Source organism: Eupeodes corollae, chromosome 3, assembly GCF_945859685.1.
Source record: "Eupeodes corollae chromosome 3, idEupCoro1.1, whole genome shotgun sequence".
Classification (NCBI taxonomy): Eukaryota; Metazoa; Arthropoda; class Insecta; order Diptera; family Syrphidae; genus Eupeodes; species Eupeodes corollae.
In genome coordinates, this window is record NC_079149.1 from 3764990 (window position 1) to 3788836 (window position 23847).

General features: G+C 29.8%; 1 protein-coding gene across 1 annotated transcript; it reads right to left on the reverse strand.

Annotated features, from left to right (window-relative positions):
* Positions 1 to 2944: 2944 nt before the first annotated feature.
* LOC129949466 (mitochondrial folate transporter/carrier) lies at positions 2945 to 22576 on the reverse strand. Its single transcript, XM_056060945.1, has 6 exons — positions 21459 to 22576; positions 9915 to 10068; positions 9588 to 9840; positions 9395 to 9508; positions 5751 to 5896; positions 2945 to 3349 (listed from the first exon to the last, which is right to left on the reverse strand). The coding sequence occupies exons 1-6, from the start codon at positions 21601 to 21603 to the stop codon at positions 3196 to 3198; spliced, it is 966 nt and encodes a 321-aa protein (XP_055916920.1). The 5' UTR covers positions 21604 to 22576; the 3' UTR covers positions 2945 to 3195.
* Between the last annotated feature and the right edge of the window lie 1271 nt (positions 22577 to 23847).

Consider the following 23847-nt stretch of genomic DNA (forward strand, 5'->3'; position numbering starts at 1 on the left):
AATTTGCAAAAATATTAGGTTGCAACAGTTCATTTTCAAAACTTTTACCAGTAAAGCAGTTACAATTAGATAGTTAATCCATTAAAGGTTTTAATTTGTCAGCTATCATTATTAAATATTCATCGAATAAGTTAGAAATGGAACTTGAGCCTGTTAAAGATTCCAGTATGGGGTGTTCGAGCTTATTCATGAACATACAATTTTCAAACATCAATTAAAACATTAAGAAACAATATTTTAAAACAACTAGTTATATGCAGTTTAAATAAAATAATTCATTAATTAACTATTTTAATTTGCACAAATAAAATAAGACCCTTGTTTTTATATTTTAAATTATAAATAATAACAAAACAAGTATCAAGTGTTAAACATTTGTTTCATGGAAGAATTAATAATTTAGAATAATAAATAGTTTATCATATTAAGCAATTAAGATGTTAAGGGCATATTGTAGTAACAAACCTAAAGCTCCTCTTGAAACCCAATATGGTCTAGAGATACTCCTTAATCGTATCGAGTCGTTACTTTAAACTTTTTAGGGTAATTTGTATTCAAAACACATCCAAACGAAATTACAACGTGAACAATTTACAAAGCCAATGCAAAAAATGTCGTAATATAATCTAACTTGCAAATTCCAATGCATAGATAGTAAGCTAGATACTTCCCGCGCAATTCGTGGTCCGGTCATAGTAGATTCCGCTTGGTACTGCAATATTCTGACCACACTTTGTGTGTACAAAAAAGTAACTTGTAATTTTTATAGTAAGTATGGTAATGGGTACAGAGGGGACATGGTAATAGGAATGCAAAGCTTTTTTTAAAGCAATTTGAAAAGTTGCACCTAAGTTGCTGTGGCTCAGATTTGACTTCGCAATAGACGTGGTGGTCTTTGGGCTTAGTATTTCAATGCTACTTAAACTTAATGAGAGATGGAAAGTGTAAGTGGACAGATTTGTTTACGGTTACCTTTTATGTTAGATTTTTGTTTATACAAATTATGGTTTAATGGAATTTTTAATTAAAATAAATGTTTGCATATTTTAAAAGTGAAACTTTTTTGTTTAAAAGTTGTACTCTTTGTTTTGTTATTAGATTCAACAAACAGAAGGGAGTTAATAATTTTTAATTTCAAAAGACTTACACAATATTTGTTCCTCACAAAAGTTATAATTATGTTATTGACAAAAATATATTAGGTTCTTGAATTTTATTTCCGGTTTGAAATCTTGTCTTTTCTAACAGATGCAAGAAAATGTTTTTCTTTATGTCATATTTCACTAAAAATAGTCGTTTTGAGACTATTAATATTTAATCCAGAGTTCTTTACTTCAACTAGGTTCAGTTCGTGGATTTTGATTTATGTATATTGTTCTTTTCATACTTTGAAAACATCGTAGCACTTACAAATACCAAATGGAAAAACATTTTATTCTAACTCATTTCATTTGGCTTTTGAAAGATTTGTTAATTTCCGACTTAAAACGATGGTTCTGCGAAATATTCATCTTTCTTTCTTCCAACTTTCGAAACTTTTTAGCCTTGGTCGGGGGTAAACGGTCAAAAATTTAAATTTTTGCGATTTTGAGATCGAAATGATAACCATGCATGGGCCCTGATTATTATGGGATTCCGGGCGAATCGTTTTGCTAGCGAGTTTGCCATTTTTCTATTATTGCTTTGCATTCGACTTCTTCGTTTTGAATTCGACCAAGTAACGAATTTGAAATGTCAATTTGAAAGAGTGTTTATTATTATTCACTGTCGATTTCGTGGATTCTTTCTGGTTTGTAGTTATATAAAAATGTGAGTAAGCTTTATTTTAATTTTCTTAAAATGTATCCACAATAAAATAAAAAGTTTTGAATAAATCACTGCAATTTTCACAAATCCAATCACAACAAAATAAAATGTGTGGAAAGCTGTCAAATCACTGGAATATTGGAAGAAAAAGTGAAACAAAAAGTGTCAAATCACTGAAATATGGGAAGAAATATTTTCGCTTCGCCGCGAATTCTTTAATAAGGAAATATGACGCGAGTGGAATTTGAAGGGTCGAATTTGAAAACGATCCGCCGCGAACCTCACAATCAGGCCCCTGTATTTACTAACGCATTTTTCCAAATTTTGCTTATATAGTTGAAGCGATTAATTTGCTGCAGTAAAACGCTTCTTAATAAAATGTTTAGGCATATAATTTACTTAAGGGTTTACAGAAATATTTAAAATTCTTAACTGACTTTAAATGTCTTTAAAATTTGTTTCCGAAGCTGATTTGCAAGTTTTCTAAAACAACACAAATCGTGCTTCATTTATTTTAAGGCCGGTTGTTTTAAAAAAATTGCAAACAAATTCTTGACATTTTGGTATATCTTTCTTTTGGTTATGCCTTATAGAAAAAAAGTTATCAGGGTTTTAAGTTAAAATATGTATTTGAAAAAGCTAAAATGCGTTTGGCAACAAGAATGCTGCAATCAAAACCTCTAGGACATACATTATTGTAATCGGGGAAAGTTTTGTTGATATTTTTGTATACCATTGCTGAAAAAAATGCCAGACATTTGAATTTGATATTATGATGCTTATGTCTACAAATTCACATCAAGAAATGTTGGTTTTCACTCCACTCCCAAAGATAATAAATATATTTGTTACTTATAAAAATGCTACTTCCATCACGGCAGCCGTTGTAACTGTGGAGATCCGAACAAAATTTGCAAAAATAATATTTAAACTACTGAGGAATGGAGAAACCCTTCAAGAGAAGAGGATTCCACACACAAATTGTAGGTCGCTTCAGCACATTACTCACGCACGGAATGTTTGAGAGTTGTGATTCACTAAGCCTTGGCCCCCCACGAGTTATAGCGCCAATAAATCTTTTTATTTTAATGAATATTAAAACTTTGTTTCTAATTGTTAGAAAGATAAGACTTATAAATAAATATTTTACTTTACTTTAGAATTTATATTTATTAATTATTCTTAAATTATGAATTTAATTTTATTTTTAGCTTTGTGCAAATCTCTGTTTTAAACTTAATTTTTTTTAAACAATATGTAGTTATACAGCAAGTCTCTTTGGTGGCTCATTTCAAGGAACAAACTTTAAGCGTTACACATTTTTTAACTTAAATACTAAAACAAATGACAAGTTGGTACTTTGAAGAAAAGCATCTGGTTATCTTCAATTTATTTATTTGATGCTCTACTCTCCCTTAACTTCTTCTGGTCCAAAAGATATCTAGAAACTTTCTCATAGACTAAGAAAGTTATCATCGTTGCTGGTATGACTCGAGTTAAACTGGGTCGTAGACCTTTGTAAAAACCACGCCATCCTTCAAATCTGTAATAATTATTAAGAATTTTTTTTTAGAATAGAAAAATCAATTCAAAATAAAATTGTCATAAATTAAATAAGATGCTGCTTACCTTTTTTAGCAAAGAGATTCTGCATCATGACTTATTTCATTTTATTGTATATATTTCTTTTATAAAAATCAGCTGTTGTTGTTTATATAAGTTTAAAAAATCAGAGAAGCACTCAAAATTACAAAATTATAAATAAAAGAGTCGCTTCGAGTGTTGATAGATGATGATATTTTTTAATAGCTTTATTTTTGTTCTTTTCTTTTTTTAATGTGTACGAAATTACAAAGTTTTATAACAGAATTTAAAAAAAAAAAATATATAATGAAGAATCTTTTTGCCAAACAAGGTATTCTTAAGAATTATTTTAAAATAGGAAATTTTCTTAGAACTGTTATATTGTAGGTAGTTTATTTGATAGCATTTTAAATTTCATAACATTTAAGTAGTGACTGTAAGTTTTGTACAGTTTTCGTTTTTTTTTTTTTATTTTTCAATTCAAAGAATTTTGTAAGAGATTTTTTTCCTTAAAATGAATAGTCAAAGAATGGAATAGATGGATAGACTGACTTAAGATGTGATGAAACAATTTATGAAGTGCATGTTATGTATGTAAAACACTGAACACATTGCAAACCTTGACACTTGAATTACTTATATTCATTTGAAATGATACGCCATTATTTTATCTTTTGGAAAAGACAAAATAATGAATGAAAAATTCATGCTGGTTCCGCACTTGAACAACTTTGATAGGATTGTCAAGAACGCTTCTATTGAGGAATAAGCATTAAATTGGTCCTTCGACTTGATGACGAAAAGAAATTCTCGCCAGTAAAACAAAGTGCCAAAATCAATGCAAATAGTTCGCCCCTGGTAACAAAAGCAGATATATGAAGTGGAAGATGCATTTTCTTGAACACTTTCGTCTTCTTCATTCGCTCGGCCACAACAAGTGAAATGACAAAAACGATCGAACCAGAGAATCTAGAAATCCCTATCTCAGGTTCTCCTCGGAAATTTTTCAAAATCAAAGCATGTCAGAACGTTTAGTTTTCATAATTGGAACCAGCGTGCTTTCAACATTGTGATGAGGATGAATCTTATGGAACGAGTAGATGAATATGCTATGCAATAATCTAAAAAGCCAACAATCGCTCTTAAAAAATAAATACATTTTTGTATGTTTTCATATTTCCCCCGTGTGGCTCATGACAGTGATTTATTTTCTTCTTATTTTGAACCCGAGCCAAGTCTATTTTCATGTTTTTCCCTATTTCCTGTTTCATAATTATGGTAGTTGATATTATGTATTGTTTTATTTTTTGTTTTTTAAATTAGCAAAGAATAATAAACTTCCAAAACACATTACATAAAGTAAAATAAATACTAAAATTTATCATAAAATTAATTCAAGTTTTTTACTTTTGTTTACTTCTTCTTTTGTGCTTCTGTGCTTTTCAATTTAGTTGTTATTCCATTTATGCCATTTTGTTTTTTTTTTATCAACTACACAAATATTTAAAAAAAAATTAAAAACCAAAACATTTGTTTTTCTACTGAATTTTGTGTATAATCAACATTTAATACGTAAATAAATGTATCGTTTAAAAGTAACAAAACAAATTAGGATTATTATAATATTCTTGTTTTTCTTTTTCATCTCTTTTTCGTTAAATAAATTAATAATAGTTTTATGACTTATAATCTAAATGATTTTGCGTATAGAATGGAAAATGGGATTTGTTTGTTTGTTTTTTTGTATGCATATATAAATGAGAGTTGAACGGACAAAAAGATAATCTTCTTAAAAATCTAATATTCAAGAACTATTAAACTAAAAAAATAGAAGCATAGTTGTGGATGGAATAGAAAAATTATTATAATAACAATAATACAAAAATTTCTTAGCTAAGTAAATTTTATCTTCTTGAGATTTTTGTTTGATTTCTTTAAATTTACTTATTCTGTTATTTTTATCTCCTGTCTACTTTTTTATTCTTCGTTTTTATTTTTACTTTTTCAAAATCTCTTCGTTTCTTTTTTTTTTTCTTTTCTTTTGTTTAGTTTGTTTATCGCCTTTAAATAAGTATAATCTAATATTGGATTTTTTATATATTAAGTAAACATTCAATAATAATTATTATCAAAAGAAAACAAAAATAAAAAAATTGTGCCTTTTGTCATTTATGTGCTGCTTAAGATAATAGTTTTTGTTTGTTGATAGATTTAAATATATAATATAAAAACTATTATGTTTTTTTTTTTAAGTTTAGTTTGTCAATTTCTCCCAAATAAGCATCACTAAACAAATGTTTGGTGTGACATGAACTAAATATGGGAAGAGTCCCTTATAAAAACCTCCCATACGTTCGTACCTCCATGTTACTTTAACACAATCCCATGTTCCTTTGTAGTTGTGATGATGATCCTGGAGACGTGCTCGTATAACTTGATATGGGTAAGTTGCTGCAGCAGCAATTAGCTTGGAAATAGCAGCGAATGCTAAATACTCTGATGTAGCCTGGAATAATAGAAACAAATATAGTGATTAGAATTTATGAAAACAAAAGATAATCGTTGTCGAGCCCCTCTTGATTGTACACATAATATAAATCGTGACGCAAATGCGAAAAACAAGTCATGTACAAATATTTAAATGAAGCCATAAACATGTTTACTACATTGCAACAAATTTGTTTACACTTTTCTTGTAATAACGTTGAGTCACATCTACTCTACGTGCTTCCTGTACATTAAGTAAATAGGAATTAAATCTAAGGTGTAAACAGTGACCTAGGTTTTATATCCGCTTTCCAGGAAATTTTGTTTGCAAAATATTAATGCAACTTGTTTACAAGAATAGCTTAAAAATAAAACAGATTTATTGTTTTACTTAGCCAGCTCGAATACCAAATATTATTTTGATTACTCTGGTTAGCAAAATAGAGCTTCTTTTCTGGTGAAAAAAATTATATCATGTCTTGAATTCAACTTGTATCTAGTCAAGTTTATGAAATCTACCACTTTAAAAAAGCTTAAAAATTTTTTTAAAAAATGTATACTATTTTCGGTGTAAGTGTTTATAAAAATCTTTTTAACCTCTCACTCAGTTCTAAAATAAATTTAAAATTCGATTCAATAACTCTGGATTTATCTTTGAAACTTTATTTTCAAAATTTTTAAAACTCAAGCTTTTCTTCACTTTCTATATTTTCTTAACAACTTGGTGTAAGTTTATAATTGGGATTTATGGTGTTAAATCTGAGTTTTATGAAATAAAGCTTTGACGAGTAATTAGTTACATTTTATCAATAAATAATATTAAATGCTTGCCATGTTTGATTTTTCAGTGAACAATTTGTTCATTAATTTCATTTTATTACAAATTTTCCGATTTGAATTAATGTTCACTTTTATTTTTGTATTTACCAATGTTATTTGCAGTTTTCATTATTGTCAATATTATTCTGTACTGTTTGTTTTTAACATGTCTATTTGGTTTTAATAAATTTTCGAAGAATTGCTAACTGTACGAGGGTTGCTACTTATGTATATTTCTAGCTTAATAATGAAAAAACAAAGAGTTTCCATTAAAATTCGTTTTATTGTTTTTCAAAATATTCTCAATGAAGAGCAATACACTTTTGCATGCGTTTGAACCAATTTTTGTAGCACTTCTTCCACTCCGATTGAGGTACCTCCAAAACATAGTTTTTGAATGTATCAGCGGTTTCTTCAGGGGTAGAAAACGGTGTCCGCGCGTTTTTGTTTAATGTGCGGAAATAAAAAGAAGTCATTTGGTGCCAAATCAAGACTGTACGGCGGATGACCCATTAATTCGATGTTTTGGCTGGTTAAACATTTTTTTCTTTGAGGGGATGTGTGAGAGCTTGCATTGTCATGATAAAGAATGATTCGCCTCTTCTGCTTTTTTCGAATTTCTCCGATGACTTCTGGCAAACAAATTGTCGTATACTATTCAGAATTGACCGACTTGTGTTGCTCTAACACTAATGTCGCCACGTAATTGGTAATGTCGAAAAAACAGGCAACCATTTGCTTCGATGTGCTTCTTCCGCGAACAACTTTTGATGTATTTGGCTCATCTTGGAAGACCCATACAGTCGATTGCTAATTTGGTTCGGGCTCATACGCATAGATCCATGATTCGTTACCTGTGTAGATATTATACACTGCCTTTGATGTACATTGACCGTATTTGTTCACCATTTCTTTGCACTAATCGACAAAAGCCTTCTTTTGGGCGTTTGTCAGATTATGCGGGATCCAACGCGAACAAATCTTTTTCACGGCCAAATGTTCATGTAATATCTTATTGATGCTAGTCATACTTAGGCCCAAAGATGACTCTATCTCACGATATGTAACATGTCGATCTTGCTTTATCAGTTCATGCACAGCATCGATATTTTGTGGCACAACCGATTTTGAACGACCTTCACGGAATTCATCCTGGAGCGAACGGCGACCATGATTAAATTCGTTATACTACTTTTTTGTACAGTGCTTTATCGCTATAGAAAGAATTAAGTTCATCCCTTTTTGCATTTTTCAAGTAACTGTCAACAACACAAATGGCACTTAAGTGAAACATATTCTGTAGAAGGTTATGGTTATAAATGTCAAACTTTCCGTTAAAAATGACAGATAGCGCTTGGCAACACGTACTGTTACCTAGGCTAGAAATACAAGTAGCAATCCTCGTAACAACAATTCTGTCCATATACTTGATGTGTCGGTATGATCCCCTTATTGTAGATAGGGGTTAAAGGCCTCGCGGTGGCAAGGTAGTTTGAAGCTATTAGCCGACATAATGTCCATTTCTATGTATGTTCTCCTGTGCAGTATTAAAGTTTATGGTCATTATGACTACAAATATTATGCCTCCGTATAAGGTGCCAATGAAAAATCAAAATGCATGTACAACAAATTTAAGAGATTAGAATTTTGTCGTTAAATTTACCTTTATTCTTTGCATAGATTGGAGCCTCCATTTTATTCTTAAAAGAACTTTCAAAAGTTTAATTTGATGTTTTTTTCGAATTTTTAAAAGTGATATCTCAAATGTCTGGACGTAATAAAATGATTCTGAAGCCGAATTTGAACTTAAGCCACCAAAAGGCTTTAAAACAATTATAATGTCACTGCCAAGTAAATTGATTTTTCAAAGACGCACAGTCCAAAAAATAAAACTGCAATATGTAAAATCAGTTAAATAAAAGAAACAAAAATAGCATAAAATAAATCAAAGTAGCCTGTTAAAACCGTAATGATATACGAGTGCATAATCCTAATGTATTTTGTAAATGTTCCTTGCAAGGCAACACATTTCTTTTGCTATATTATATCACAGCTTTGTTGTAGGTGTTTTAACTGGATAATAGTTTTAAAATAGCAGCTTCTGTAAATAACTTTTTGGACAAGCTGTATCAATGATGAGAAGGAGACAGTTTTTCACAATATCACAACAGGCCAGCTACTAATCTTAGTGTTTGTTGGCAATTTTAGACAGCAGTCACTTTAATCTAACCTAATCTACATCTACACTTCCTGGCAATAAAGCCGAACATTCTTTTAACAAAAAATAGCATTTTGAATAGTAGCAATAGTATATATAAAGTTTTTCTATCATTAAAAACGAAAAAGCAAATATTCTAAGTTATTAAATAATATTGCTTATCTCGTACTAACGTATTTTTGCAATTAACTTAATTACTTTCAGTACATTGATAATAATACATTTTTTGAAGTTTTTGATTATTTTTGTAGGGATAAGGGAACAAGAAGAAATTGCAATTTCCGTTAAAAAACAATAAAATAACCGTTATCTTATCTTGACTTTATTTAAGATGGAAATGTGATATTAATTTTTTGGTTTTCATTAAACTTCTGAATATTCGAATAATCATACACGTAAGAACTCTACACACAATTTATTAATAATGAACCTTAGCAACAACAACAAAAAGTTGTAATAAATAAATAACATTGTACTTACCAACTTAGTATCAATTGGCAATTTTCTGTGCTCATTGTAGGAATTTTTCATTTCTTCATAAGTCATAAATTGCAATGCACCATGTGAAACACCCAACATACTTGGAAAGAAACCCTAAATCAAAAACAAACAAAAAAAAAACACGTTTAAATCCTTTGATTAATTAAAATTTATAATTATCAATCAAATTTACCTTATACAATCCACGAACACCTTCCTGTTTGTAAATCTGACCTAAAGCATGAACCATACCACGATATGCGTCGGCTTTAGGTGCAGTAGCTAGATTTTCATACTGCAAACATAGTCTTGTTTTTACAACCCAAATTGGGTTTGTCAAAAGCAATGTTAATACACCAGCTTCTGATGCTGCTAACATATGAAGACCAGGCCCTAATGGTGTTGTTGTGTTGCCTCCTTGGATGTAAGTCTTAATGCTATTGTAACTATAAAAGAGAAATAAACAAATTTATAGAAAACATCATAACTATTAAGCCATATTTTATTTTTTGAAACTTACAACATGAAATAGAATCCCCATGCACTTCCGGAACCCCAAACATTAGGTGTAACACCTTTGTACAAACCACGGAATCCTTCTTGGCGGAAGATTGTGGTAAAAGCGCTACCCAAGCCTCGGTATTGTGGAATTGCTGCAGTTCGACCATCATTAACTGTAATTAATAAAAACAAAAATATTTTAAAACCCGGAAGACTATAATCAAAACATAAAAGTGTTTTCTAATATATTTATGAGCATAGCCATGGCCCTAAAAAGAAATCAAAAAAAAAAAGATTACGCACAGTCATAAAGTGTTTTTCTTCTTTCCCTTCCAATCATTCAATGGAAGATTCCATTAGTTTTGTTTATTAAAATATATTTATTCAATATCGAAAAGAGGAGGAACAAACTAATTTACTTTTATGACGGTGACTGGCAATGAACGGAAAAGGGGGCTCGCCCCGTCCGACATATTGTGCTGATGTCTGTTTTTTTTTTTTTTTTTTTTTATTATTTTTCTTTCTATTTATGTTGAGGTTTAGTGTTTTTTGTTTTTAATAGAAAACAACACCGGCTGTGATAAAGAAATGGATGGAATTTTTTTAAATAAATAAACCAATGAAGTGAAAGATATTTTTGTCCCATTTAAAAACCGATCATAAAATGTTAAATAGTGTTTCTATGATCTTCAAACTAAAACAGATATAAAACTTGGTCAACAAATAGAATGATTCTTATAGTTCATTAATTAAAACATTGAAAATGCTACTTTTATAATAAGCACACACTCGGGGGTATTACTACCCTTATTATGCAGAGACACAGGGTGAGCACTAGGTAAGGGAGAGTGGGTTTGAATTTCTGATTATTGCAATGACTTTGAAAGAAAGAGTCTTGTAATTTCACATTAAAGCTGTAAGAACGAATCTCTGTATTTGAGAGTACGTCCAAAATTGGTCTCACGGGCAAACTGATGAGCATTCCTAGAAGCACGGGTATTAGGGTTGAATTGTTTGAGGGGAGGAATGCAACTCTTCTCTAGAGCATGAACCGTTAAAATAACGGTAAAAAAGAGATAGAAAAGAAACTTTACGTCGTAGTTTAAGCGACTTAAATGCTCTACGTTGAATACTGTCCAAGAGTCTTTATTAAGATATAAGAGCACCAGCCCAGAGATGGGAGTTATACTCAAGCTTTGGACGTACACTACTGTGCAAAACTTTTGCAACTATCACGACCAATAAAAAAATAGAACATTCGTGTATATTAAAGTTGTTCCAATCAACTTATTTTTATTGCTCTAGATTTTTTTAAGTGTCACCTTATTGTTTATAATCTTAAAGCACTGGCAAATTCTACAAATGCACTGCTTTTACAAAGACAATAATGATTTCAGCTGTGCAAAACATTTGTAACTATTGGCCAATTCTCTTTTAGTCTCATTTTGATAACGGTTAATCCGATGTATTTTAAGGTTGATAAGTTTATACGTGTAGCTTAATTTGTTTAGTTAGTTTAATCGGTTATTAAGATAAATTCTTTTTAAATTAAAAAAGAAAAGATTTTGTTTTAAAAATTTCGGGAAACAAATATTATAAAAAATAAAATCTAGAATTTTGAGTACTTTCAAAAAAGGAGCATCACAAAAAGAAATTTCAAAGAAATATTCCATTTGAAAATCAAATAGCAAAAGAGTCATTTATTTACAAAAAACTGTGAACTCGTTTGGCTTTTCCAAAAACTCATCTCAATTGGAGTCCCCAAAAATGGGAAACGGTCTTGTTTTCTGACGAATAAAAGTTCAATATGCACGGATCGGGAGGAAAACAACATGGCAGAAGGCAAGAGGTGAGAGGCTAAATCCAAAATACACTGAAGGGACGGTCAAACATGGAGGTGGTTCAATTTTGGTCTGTTGCTGCATCTTTGGCCGAGGAATCGAGCCAATTTCTTAAGTGGAAGTTATAATGAAGTCTGAAGACTATGTAGACATCCTTGGTAAAACTATGCTGCTTTATGCCCATTGGGAAATGGATGTTCCAACACGACAATGATACCAAACACAAGTCGAATAGGGAGCAATATTTTTAAGCACAGAAGTGACCTAATCGCTGAAATTCAGTGGCATTGGAATGACATTCCAAAAACGGTTATTAATAACTCTATAGCTTCAATGCCTAGAAGATGTAAAGCCTTTATAAAAAATGAAGGGTATGCAATTGAATATGCCATTTTGAAAAGGGCACATGTGGGATATTTTGTCAAATACTTTTTTTTATACCAATGTGACGTAAACATTTGTCTACACCCGTTAAGATCGAAAACATCACATCTCTGGTATTAATTTTACTATAAACGTCATCGCCTTTACATACAAACAAAATTAAATGTATGCACTAGTTTAAAAAATAACCTGTTTTTCAATTCCTAAACATTTTAAATTTTCAGAGATATGCCCTTCTCGAAATTGTATATTCAATTAAATAATTTTTGTTTACACTTCAGAATTTCAGAAAGAAGTAAGCTTATAGCAAGCTTCAAACTACGATCAGAGGCTCATCATAATGCGTGTGTTAGTTGTTAGTAAAAAATAATACAATTATAGCTTAACACACGCACAAAATACAAAACATAATTAACATTTAACAGAACAAAAATAAAATGAGAACGTTTACGATAGTGGAGCACTGGTTCTAAACAATGATTTTAATTCCATCTTATTTAAATTTAAATCTATCGATGAACGGTTCAAATTATATGCTCTTTCGACTTAAAGCTTCATTTTTCCCATAGTTAGCTCTATGGAAGTCAATATGTATAAAATCAAAAGAAAGTAGGTGATAAGTTCCGCCTCGGTAATTCAAATTTACACAAGATAGCAAATAAGGTGCATCAGTTTCACCATTAATGAGTTGATAAAAAAATACTAAGTCATTATTAACACGCCTTTGATGGAGAGATTGCATTTGAAGAAGCAGAATACGATGTTTATAGGGAGGCAGATCATAAGGATCATCCCAAGGAAGACCCTTTAGGGCAAAACGAATCAAATTATGTTGAATTGATTCAATACGATCATGGGTGGACTTTATTATTTTTAAAATCTTCATTTCCTTAGTTTGAAATTTAGTTGTAAGATCTAAGTTGCAAATGTTTTGCACAGTACTGTAAATATGTCTTGTAGGTAACAGATAGATCAGAGGGAAGAGAAATATTTTGCTTAGCCTTAAAGCCTAGCACGCAGGTGAAGTGAAACACATTTTTTCGGCGGTCTTCAAGTGCAGGGCAAAAAGAAAACGAAAACCACAGCAGACAAATATTTGTGGAGAGTTCTGTCAGCTGTCAAAAAAATTGACAAGTTCTGAAAGTCAGCTGCTGGTAAACAAACGTGGAAAAGAATTCTATTTATTAACATCTTGTTGAGCAGTTAGTACATAATTTTTCCATTTCTGCAGCTATATTACTCCAGAGGCTCGCATCGGCTGAATTATTTTTGTGAAGCCTATGCTCCAACTTCTAAATAGCTTCACTTGCTTCGACCAACGAAGAACTATTCAGAAATGTATTGTTATAAGACATTAGACAAATCCATTTTATTTTAAATTTTCAAAATCAAAACACCGAAAGTCACGAGTAAACCATTTTGTTTTCAATAAAAAAAATTAAACGTACAAATTTCGCAAGCAATTATTATGCCGGGCAATTAAATTGAGAACGATAAGAGTGGAGAATTAGACTAAGAAGTCTAGCAGCGTATTGAAAAACGAAAAGCACAGCGAAATTTTTCGTTTGATTTCGTCATGTCATTTTTGTATGGGAAATTTCGTTTCGCATCAGCAGCGTATTAGGCTTAAGAAATAAACATCTTGTAGAATTTTTGGCGACATCACATGTGATCCATTTAATTTGAAATGATATACTAGCCGGGTGGTTCAGTATCTACCATCTCTGAAAATTGAATCGAGATTTTCCAAATGCAATGAGACCTATTTACAATTGTTTACTAATTTTGCAAGAAAGAAGATATTTAGGAATTTGAGATACTATTTAATTTCTATGCTAATATTTCTTCATAGTTGCATTTTGATTAATCATATCGTGCACACTTTCAATAAGTACATACTTCGATCGATTAAAAACTGTTAAAGGGTCAATCGTGATTCTATCAATAAATTACAGTAATATACCTTTACGTAAGAGATTACAAAAATATTACTCATTACTCAGCAATTGACACTGAAATACTTATTAGAAATGGTTCACCGGTGTTTGGTTACGTTCCATGCTGTGTAACGAAAATAACAGATAATGAAAGTTACATATTGTTTTCATCATGTCATAAACTGAGTACTTAAAATATCATCAGTATGATTTTTGTGCAATAAAAGCAACAATAGTTTTTTACCCATTTAGAATAAAATAAGTTAACTTTCTAGAAAGTTCATTTGCATCATTTTAAATATATTTGTTTTCATAGAAATACAAAAATTAAATTCAATTAAGTTCATTCGAATAGGAAAGAAAATTAAAGATACGAATTCTCTGAATCACTTGACATTTTTCTATTGCTCTAGATAATTGTGTGAAAATGGAGTAAACTACAAACTAGCAACAAACTGATAATGATGTCAATAAATAAATAAGTGATAATTCTGTGTAGCAATTAAATGTTGCTGCTTCACCGACAGACACGCGCCACAAAATATAAATATACACAAACTCTGAAAATCTTTGATAAAATTTGTACTTTGAAACTTAGATGTCTGGCCTGGGGTTCTATTACATTATTCGTTCTTATTAAGGGTTGACGATTCTTTTAATATTGTAAAATATAAACAAATATTTTTGTTGTTGTTAAGCAATTCTATTTGAATTTGTTTATCAATTTCTATAGATATTTATCTCTCTTAGAGGATATTGTAAAAGAAATTAGCACATCATAATGTATGAAAAATAATTTGTCGTTATTATTGTAACTTCTCGTAAATATTTATTTTAAATCATTATTATTTTCAACTAAACTTTCAGGTCATTTGGATTAGTAAATGTTGGTTTACATCTAATTTATCATGATTGACTTTATTTTCAATGATAAACAATTAGAAAGGTGGTTGAATGCTTTATCCAAATACAAATAAAAATATAGAAATTAATAAATAAATAAAATAAATATATTCATTATGTCAACAATAAAAATTGAGTTGTTTTCAAGCGGTTTTACATGTTTTATTCTTTTTTGCTGAATACAATACTTTAGAAAGAACATTTAAAGAATTAAAATTTAGGGTAACCTTCTTGTTTACGATTTGGTATTTTAAAAACAAGAAGAGAAAGAAAACATGACAAATATTCATAAAACTTGAATTGTTTTTGTTTTTTATTTTAAGGTAAAATTCCATAAATTATGCTTCATGGTATTGTGCGCTTCTAGTTCAAGGTTTGTACAATCAAAAAAGCTTGATATCATATTCATTATTGCTGCCGACTAGTTTGTATTTCTTGTTTATCAATATAAAAGTTGATAATCCTCAAATTATTAAAACACAGACAAAAAAAAAAACAGATTAAAGTTGATCAAATCGGTTCTAGCCAGATTTAAGGCTCTTAAGATCTTTTGATTCTATCTGCGCAAATGAACAAAGTTTAAGTTATTCATAAATTCTCGGTCTGCTTTAACCGATTGATTGATAAACATTGAAAGACGTGTTTTTATGACTCTTTTAAACTTGTCAAACAAATAACTACTTTTTTCTAAATCTAATCACCTTTCTGCAATCAATAAAAAAGATAAAATGGAACAAACAAGTTTGGTTTATAGGTAATTGTTAAACAAATCTTGAATTGATCCCCGAAAACTATTAGTAATGGCATTTTCAAGTTTTAATCATGGATGTTATAAAATGATGAATTCCCAATGAAAAAGTGTTACAAATAAAAAAATCAATCTGCTTCGGAATATTTTTGTTTGTAATTTCAAGAATTCACTTTACAACTTTCTTTGAAACACAGTTACTTGTTTTCAATTTTTGAATTGTTGATTTTAAGAAATATATTTACAATAACACTGTCTTCGATAAACAATAACAACAACAAGTAAATTGTTTTGTGGAAGTAAATTACTTTATCCAGCAAAATGCGTAAACAAAGCTTAACCTTACAGTGTTCGTATGAATTCACGTGACAATCATCAAAAACAAGTTATAGGTATAACACGATACATTTTTAATGAATCATCATTAATATTAAATTGGATTTAATAAAGTAAATGATCTCATAAAAAAATATATAATTAATATACAAATCGATATTATTCGATGACAAAATAATATTACTTCTAGCAGGAAAGCATGACTTTTATTTTTACTTTTGGCAATGGGCCATATTCTTTCTTACTTAATTTAGTTTGCAAAAATTCAGTATTATGAAAGATACAGTGGCTCCCACGACTAATCAGACACATAAAATATACATTTTCGTAATGAATTTTCTCTTAGAAAATGAATGTATAGTGTAAAATATTATACAAATTTTATATGAAATTTGAACACATTTTATTTTAAACAAGGCAAAATTACAATTTAAGCCATTGAACAGTAAAATTATATTAAAAACAAAAACAACTCTATTATTTAAGACCGCGCACATAATCCGACACTTAATATTTAGTAATTAGTTGCGTATCCTTTCGATTTAATCGCTTTCTAAACGCGTCGAGGTATTTAACATATGCTCATGCTCATTTTTGGCTCATTCAAACACTAAAAGTGTCATTAAAAAATGAATATGACAGATTGACAGCTGATGTTTTGTTTTGCAAAAATTTGTATTCTCAATATTTATATATACAACATTAGTTGTGTTCACCCAGGTTTTGTCTAGATCAGAACAGTACGGACAGCACAGTTTCGTGAGAAACGTCAGATCAAGTGAGAACAGTCAGTTAAACGTCAGTTGTCAAAAAAGCAAAACAAATTGCAAATTGTGTGAATTTTTCGTTTCTCGCTTATTTTTTTTTTTCATTTTTTGTGTTTTTATTGTGAAAAATAGCTATTATTAAAAATTATTGAAATGGAAAATTAAGTGATTGCTAAGATAATACTAAATGAAAATGTTAGTAGTTTAGACACCGATAGTGATTTTTCGTCGGATTCCTCTTCAGATGATTGGAATGAAAGTGTGACGAATGTTATTACCTTTTCTTTGATGAAATGTAAAAGAAATTGCATTGAAAGTCATTTGCAAGAAGTTGTTTCAACCTATTCCGAGAAAGACTTAAACAAATTGGCAAAATAACTTTATTTAAATTTTTTTTAAATCGCGAGAAAAAAAAAACACAAAGCACTGCCAAATCAAAACGTAAACAATTCTAGGTTTAGATGTAAACTGTTCTAGGTTTGTCAATGAACAGGTTAGTAGAACAGTTCAGAACAGAAAAAAAACATCAATGAACAGGAAAAAAGCTGTACTTTTCTGTCTAGAACAGTCCAGCACAGCGTCAGTGAACACAGCTATTATAAATATCATTTTTATGATTTTAATTTTTAATAAGAATATTAGATTGATCATCTTCATTTGGCGAAGAAGAGCAACATATAGTTATTTGCCGTTCAAGAGTATTCCGCGTTCACAAGAATCCATTTTCAGACTGATGATATTGACTTTAAAATGATGTTCCATATTTCCAAAACATCTGTGGATTAGTTGTTGAGTTTGTTTGGTTATCATTTGGAGCATAAAACTAACCGAAATAAACCCGTCAGTGCATTAAAATAAGTGCTTATTACTTTACGATCTTATGCTACAGGATCTTTCCAAATCTGCGTCGGAGATATGTTTAATATCTCAAAATCAACAGTTTGCTGCATCGTACCAAAAGAAGTCCACCATATAGCATTTATTTCAACATACATATAATGCTTTCTCATTTTTTCTCACACAATTCGCTTAATAGAAAGAAAAAAGGGGTTTTATTTGTACAAGGTTCTGAAGAGAACTCTATTTCACCAAAAATTTCCCATTTTAAGCTTGGTGAAACTGAACAAAACTGATAAAATTTAAAAAGCTTTGAGATAAAAGTGCTTTTAGTGTTTGTTTATGAAATCGGACATTAGGGCAGGTATACAGTAACCACAATATTGCTGTACAAGATGTTTGCTTTGGTTATTTGTCCTGGGAAAAGATAAAATTGTATTGTATTTTGTATTTGTATTTGTATTTATTTATTATCATTAAGCATTTTAAAACATAGTCTTATTTTTAATACTTATTATGTTCAGATTTAAATTTTATCAAATTAAAAAGAGGAATCAAATTATTATGCTAACAAAACGTATTGTAATCCGAGTTTACTGATACTGGCCAACAAATGTTGCTTCAAAATATTTATGATAGCCATTTGATACATTTAACCATCCACAAAATGAGAAAATTCTTCATTTACTTTCAGCCAGTTATAAATTCTTATTATTCTAAATATTGTCGTCGTTCTTTGAAAACTCCCTAAGTCCATTTCCACAAAAATGAAATAAATAACGCAAGTTCATGCAAATGACAAAATTTATATTTTTTCAAAGATCCCTAAGCTTAACGATGCACCATTTTTAAATTATAAAGAATTAAAACTCCCAAAATCTAAACTTTTTATGCAAATATCTCAAAACACAAAAAATGGACTTAGGGAGTTTTAATAGAATGACGAAGTTTCACCTTATTCCAAGAAGACGTATCCTTTGTTATATATTCATAGACAAACTTAAGTCTTTCATTTCTATTTTCTCACTGATGTATAACTTTTTAAACGCGGCTTCACGGCCTTTTCGGTCATTACTTCGAAGGCGATGCTTCATTTTCTGATGGTTCGTTGCTGACTTCTTTACTCGTTGTCTCTTTCCAAAAAATCTTTAGAGATTACGAGAAAGGAGGAATTTAAGTTGATTAGCCTAAAAAGAAGCTTCTCATCTTACGTCTCAAGCTTCTTTTCTTTTACACTCACATCAAAAATCATTTATTCGCCTTTAAATCTTGAAATTATGTAAAGGACTGTGGAAGGAGAGCGTTGCAGAATGTTCCCCTTTTCTCGTACCAATTTTCTAATTTTCAAAGACATTTACTTTCACAATGTGTAATTTCAACTTGGATCAGTAAACTACTTTAAATTTAATTAATAGTCTTTAGTAATAAAAGGCTAATGATACCATTGTCTTTAAAAGTGAAAAATACCGTTACAGAGTACAGTGTAAATACTTCTAGTGTCCGATTAAATGTGAGAGGTTAAATTAACGAGTTCTTTTTTTTTTAAATTCCTATTTGCTTATTTGAAATGCAGTTTTTATCTTATTTAAACCTAATTTGAACTTTTGTATGTAACGAATAAACTCAAAAAGTACTTCTACCGATTTTAATAATTCTTTTTTCGTTATAAAACTATACTAGTATTATATTACTATAGAAATCTTTAGATATTCGTATTAAAACCAACCGAAGTTGTAAAAATATTAGCCATAAAATGTCTTCCATACGCTGCGAAGATTATTAATGATAGGACAACAAAAATGTTCAACAATATCTACACTAATATTATAAAGAGGAAAGATTTGATAGGAATTAAGAGATAATGTGATTGTAGCAACTATCATTATGCGTCCGGCGGCTTGTCAGCTCGCACATGTTCCGCGGATATCGATGATACCAACTGCTTTGCCCATATCTTTTAAAAGGTTACACTTCCCTTCAAAAATATCATTTGCCCTAACAAAAAATAAATCCCAGGGACAAACTTTTTCCATAGTTGGTATCGACTTAAGGAAAGAGTGCTTTTCCCACCGACAATTGTATGTGGCACTTTCTCGAGAAGGATCTCCTAAAAATCAATACGTTTTGTTGCCACCTACAAATACCACAGCCAACGTAGTGTACAGGAAGGCTTTAAGATAAGCATACATTTTTTTTTTAAATTTAGTGATTCATGATGGTTTTTAATTAGCATCCTAATAACTTAAATATCTGTACCTATTTATGTTTACCCATGCGAAGCTTGGACGGGTACGTTATAAAATGATGGATTAAGTTCTTCTACTTCTTTAGCTTTTCTTAGAAAAATTGCGAAAAATTAAATTCTCTTTTGTCCGATTAGTCGTGGGAGCCACTGTAAATTTATTTACCGGTGAAATTGAAATTAATAATAATAAATATTTTTCTGAGTGAATTCGAAACCAAACAATCAGAAAGGGCGTTTGACACCGCCACCATAGATTTTTATGTAGGATTTAAAAATGATGTCTTTCGTCATTTCGTAGTAAGGCCAAAAAAGAGAAATATAGTGGGCTTCTTTAAATCGTGTCAAAAGAATATCGAATAACCAAATTAAAAAAAAACCCTACCTTGACGACCTTGACCAGCCCGAGGCTTTCTAGATTATTATCGAAAAGAAATTAATTAAAGTTGAGTGCCCTCCTAAGCAATCATTTTCACGCAAGTCTGAAGTAATCATCAAGAACATTTGATAGGTATTACAAATGAATTAGCTTAAATCAATTCTTTAAATACAAATAAAACAGCTAGACTTTTTGTTTTAGATACAACATAGATACTTGTTGTTGATGTTTTAAATTGTTCTTACAATCAACGGAAGCTACAATGCAATGTTGGTACTTTTCCTCTTTTTTTTAATGTCTTGTGGCCGCCGCCGTCGCCAATTTGTCTGCATTAATTTTTCACCCAAATTGCGTCAGCTGCTATTTTACGAGATATACATATACCTACATCCATATGTATGTCTATTTCATTTTACATTTCTTTAATTTTGTTATATTTTACTTTTGTGAAGTAGAGAAATTCATATTTTTTATTTTAAATACAAAAACAAGTTTCTGTCGCAAAGACAGAGAAAGACAACTCGTTTAGAGTAAAATAAAATAACAAAAAAAAAAACAGACCTTTGGACAGACGAGATTTCACGCGCAGTATGAATGATCCAGAGAAGATAATTTTATGTACAACCTCTGTAGAGAGGTAAGCAAAGCACCTACCTAACAAATTTCAAATATGATGTTTTTTTCTATCAACAACAAACACATTATTGTCTTATCCATTCATTCTTGTCTGTTCGATTTCTTCACTCAAGAGAAGAAAAAAGTTTCCAAGGTTTTTCTATTGATTTTTACTTCATTTATCTGTCTGTTAGGTTATATTCAACCTATAGATGGAGGAACCTACTCTACATTCCAGACAAAGTGGATAAACGAATCTACCAAAGACCAGTTTCAACAGGAATACTATGAACTCGAATTAGTGGAAAATCGTTGCACTAAATCTAAATGGCAACGTGTTGTAGTCAATCTGTCTATTGTGTCAATGGCTGCTGTGGCCTTGTTGAACGTTCTCTTTGTTGTCTCATCATATGCCACAGCAACACTAGGAAATGCAATTGATTATTAATCTAGTTTTTTTGTAATGATACAGTTGTGAACAAAATATGCTATGCACAATGTGTTCAAAGTCAAGAAAACTTAAATGAACATTTAAAAATGATTTCTTTGTTTCAAAGTGAAAAAAACTACTTACCAGCAAAACGAATTTTGATCAAATCCAACGGATGCAGCAACAAGGTAGAAGTTACACCTCCCGAAACTCCAGCAACCAAATGCTCGTATTTGACGTGCGAGAACAAATTGATTTTGCCAACATTTTTCTGATTAATTACTGCCATTTTTATGTTGCGGTATTTTTTACTTTTATTTTAATTGAAATTTGATTTAAATACGTTTTTTTCTTATTCTTAGGCGAACAACAAAAACTTCAATCTTTTGTGAATATAAATTTATTTATATTGACGAAGAGAATTTTATTTTTATAATTTTGTTAAAAAGTTATCAACAAAACGATGAATAAAACGACGAAGAAATTCCTTGTATTACTGTTATTATAGTTTTTCTTATGTTTTATTGCAATTTTTATGCATCTTTTTAGATTGATTTTTATGTTTGATTTTGATTTATTTAAAAAATTTAGAGAAAACTCTTTGGCTAAATTGGTAAGTAGTAAGATGATGTGAAACTGGGTTATTTCTTGATTCTTAAATTAAAAATTTGTTTAAAATTAAAATAATCAAAGAAATTCGTTGTTTTCAGAAATAATTGATGATGATTTTTTACTATCCGCAACCTCACTAACGGCAATAATTGATGAGCACAAAATGTTCTTTTCGTTTGTTAAGTTTTTATTTAAAAACATCTTCAATTGTTGGTTTTATTTTGATCAGAGTTAAATCCAATTCGAGTTAGTTAAGAAAAAAGTTTTCTTTTTATTTGAGTAGATTTTCTTAATTCCAAGTTGAGTTTTCTTTTGAAGAAAAGTACCTTTTTTCTTCTTCTTGATGATTATTTTGTAGCCGATGACCGTCGTTTGCTGCGATGCGAGTTGTTAAAAACTTTCCTTATGTAATTTGTTGTTTAATAAAGTAGAAATTAAAGATTCCGTGTATATCTTCTTTACACACAGCTGACTGATTTTGTTATGTGAATAATTCAGCAAATGTCGTAACTTAAATAAGTTTGAAAGTTATTTTGTATGTTTCCGAAAAAAAAGATGTCTTTTGTTAAACAAAATTGATTATTTCTTTGCAGGGCGGCGGACACGACACAAAAGATGTACTCTTCTCTCAACAACTTGTGAAAATGGAATGAACAATGAAAAGTGAAGAAAATGAACATTAACCAAAAGGAACGAGATGTATGGATGATTTTCGTTGCAAAAACGACGTTTTGCACGTGTATTTCGTTGAGTTAGCTGTCAAAATCGGATGCATTCGTTAAGAAAAGAAAAGTGAAGCCAAGAGTTATGTTCTTTATTTTTAAAATAGAATTAATTGGTATAATTCAAGATAGCCAAGAATATAGAATCTTTAACTTTAAATATAAGTTAGATGTTATAATTAGTTTTACATAAATATTGTGAAAGGTAACGAAATGAAAGAATATGTATGAATGATTTTATTGCAAAAAAAAACGAAGGTTAGCTCGAATGTTTCATTAGGTAAGCTGTCAAAATAAGTTGTTTTCGTTAAGAAAATTAAAGTGATGCCAAAAGTGAATGCTTTATTTTTAAAAGACAAATTGGTTGGTTTAATTAATTTTACATACATTTTATGAATACTACAGAAAAGAAAAAAGATATATGATTTTAATAACAAAAAATAACGTTTAGTTCGTGTTTTTTCGTTGTGTATCTGTCAAATTAGAATGTTTTCGTTAAGAAAATAAAAGTGAAGCCAATAAGAAATATCTTATTTTTTAAAAATGTTGTTGGTTGGTAGAATTAATGTAACATAAATATTATGAATATTAACGAAACAAAGATGTATGGATGATTTTTATTGCAAAAAAAGGAAATCTTGCAGGTGCATATTTTCCTAAGGAAAATAAAAGAAAGACCAATAGTTCAATTCTTCAATTTTAACAAAAAAAAGATGTGTGGAACTCGGGGACTGCCGCGGTAAAGCTATTGCAAAGCATTTTGTATTAACTTATGCAATTATAAGTTATAACTATTTATATGTATTTATACAGTATTTCTTTTTTCTTGATATTAATTCAAGTTACACTTTTTGAGCGTGGTGACCGAAAAGAAACCATTTTTTTTCTTCTTATCTCTTTACGATTTTCTTTATAAAACGAAAATATCTAAGTATAAATAGTAGGTATAAATAATTAGGTAAAAATACTGTAATGACACACCAAAACAATTATTCATTTTAAAAATTTAAACAATCTATATATATATACATATCGAGAATCTAAATTGAGAATTTAAACTATACGCGTGTGTTTGTTTGTGTGTATAAAAGAGGGCTTTAATATTGCTCATTTTAATATCAAAAATGTAGGTTATCTTTATAGCAGTGTTATAATTTGAATTCAAAATAAATACTGCATTTGTGATAGTAATTAAATGT

What these genes read in the sequence shown, in the direction of transcription:
- LOC129949466 (XM_056060945.1), bottom strand. Translation starts at nt 21,603, where the DNA reads ATGGCAGTAATTAATCAGAAAAATGTTGGCAAAATCAATTTGTTCTCG. An exon ending in GATCAAAATTCGTTTTGCTG is followed by an intron (nt 10,069 to 21,458) that starts GTAAGTAGTTTT and finishes TATTAATTACAG; the next exon opens with TTAATGATGGTCGAACTGCA. An exon ending in TGCCAATTGATACTAAGTTG is followed by an intron (nt 5,897 to 9,394) that starts GTAAGTACAATG and finishes CTATTATTCCAG; the next exon opens with GCTACATCAGAGTATTTAGC.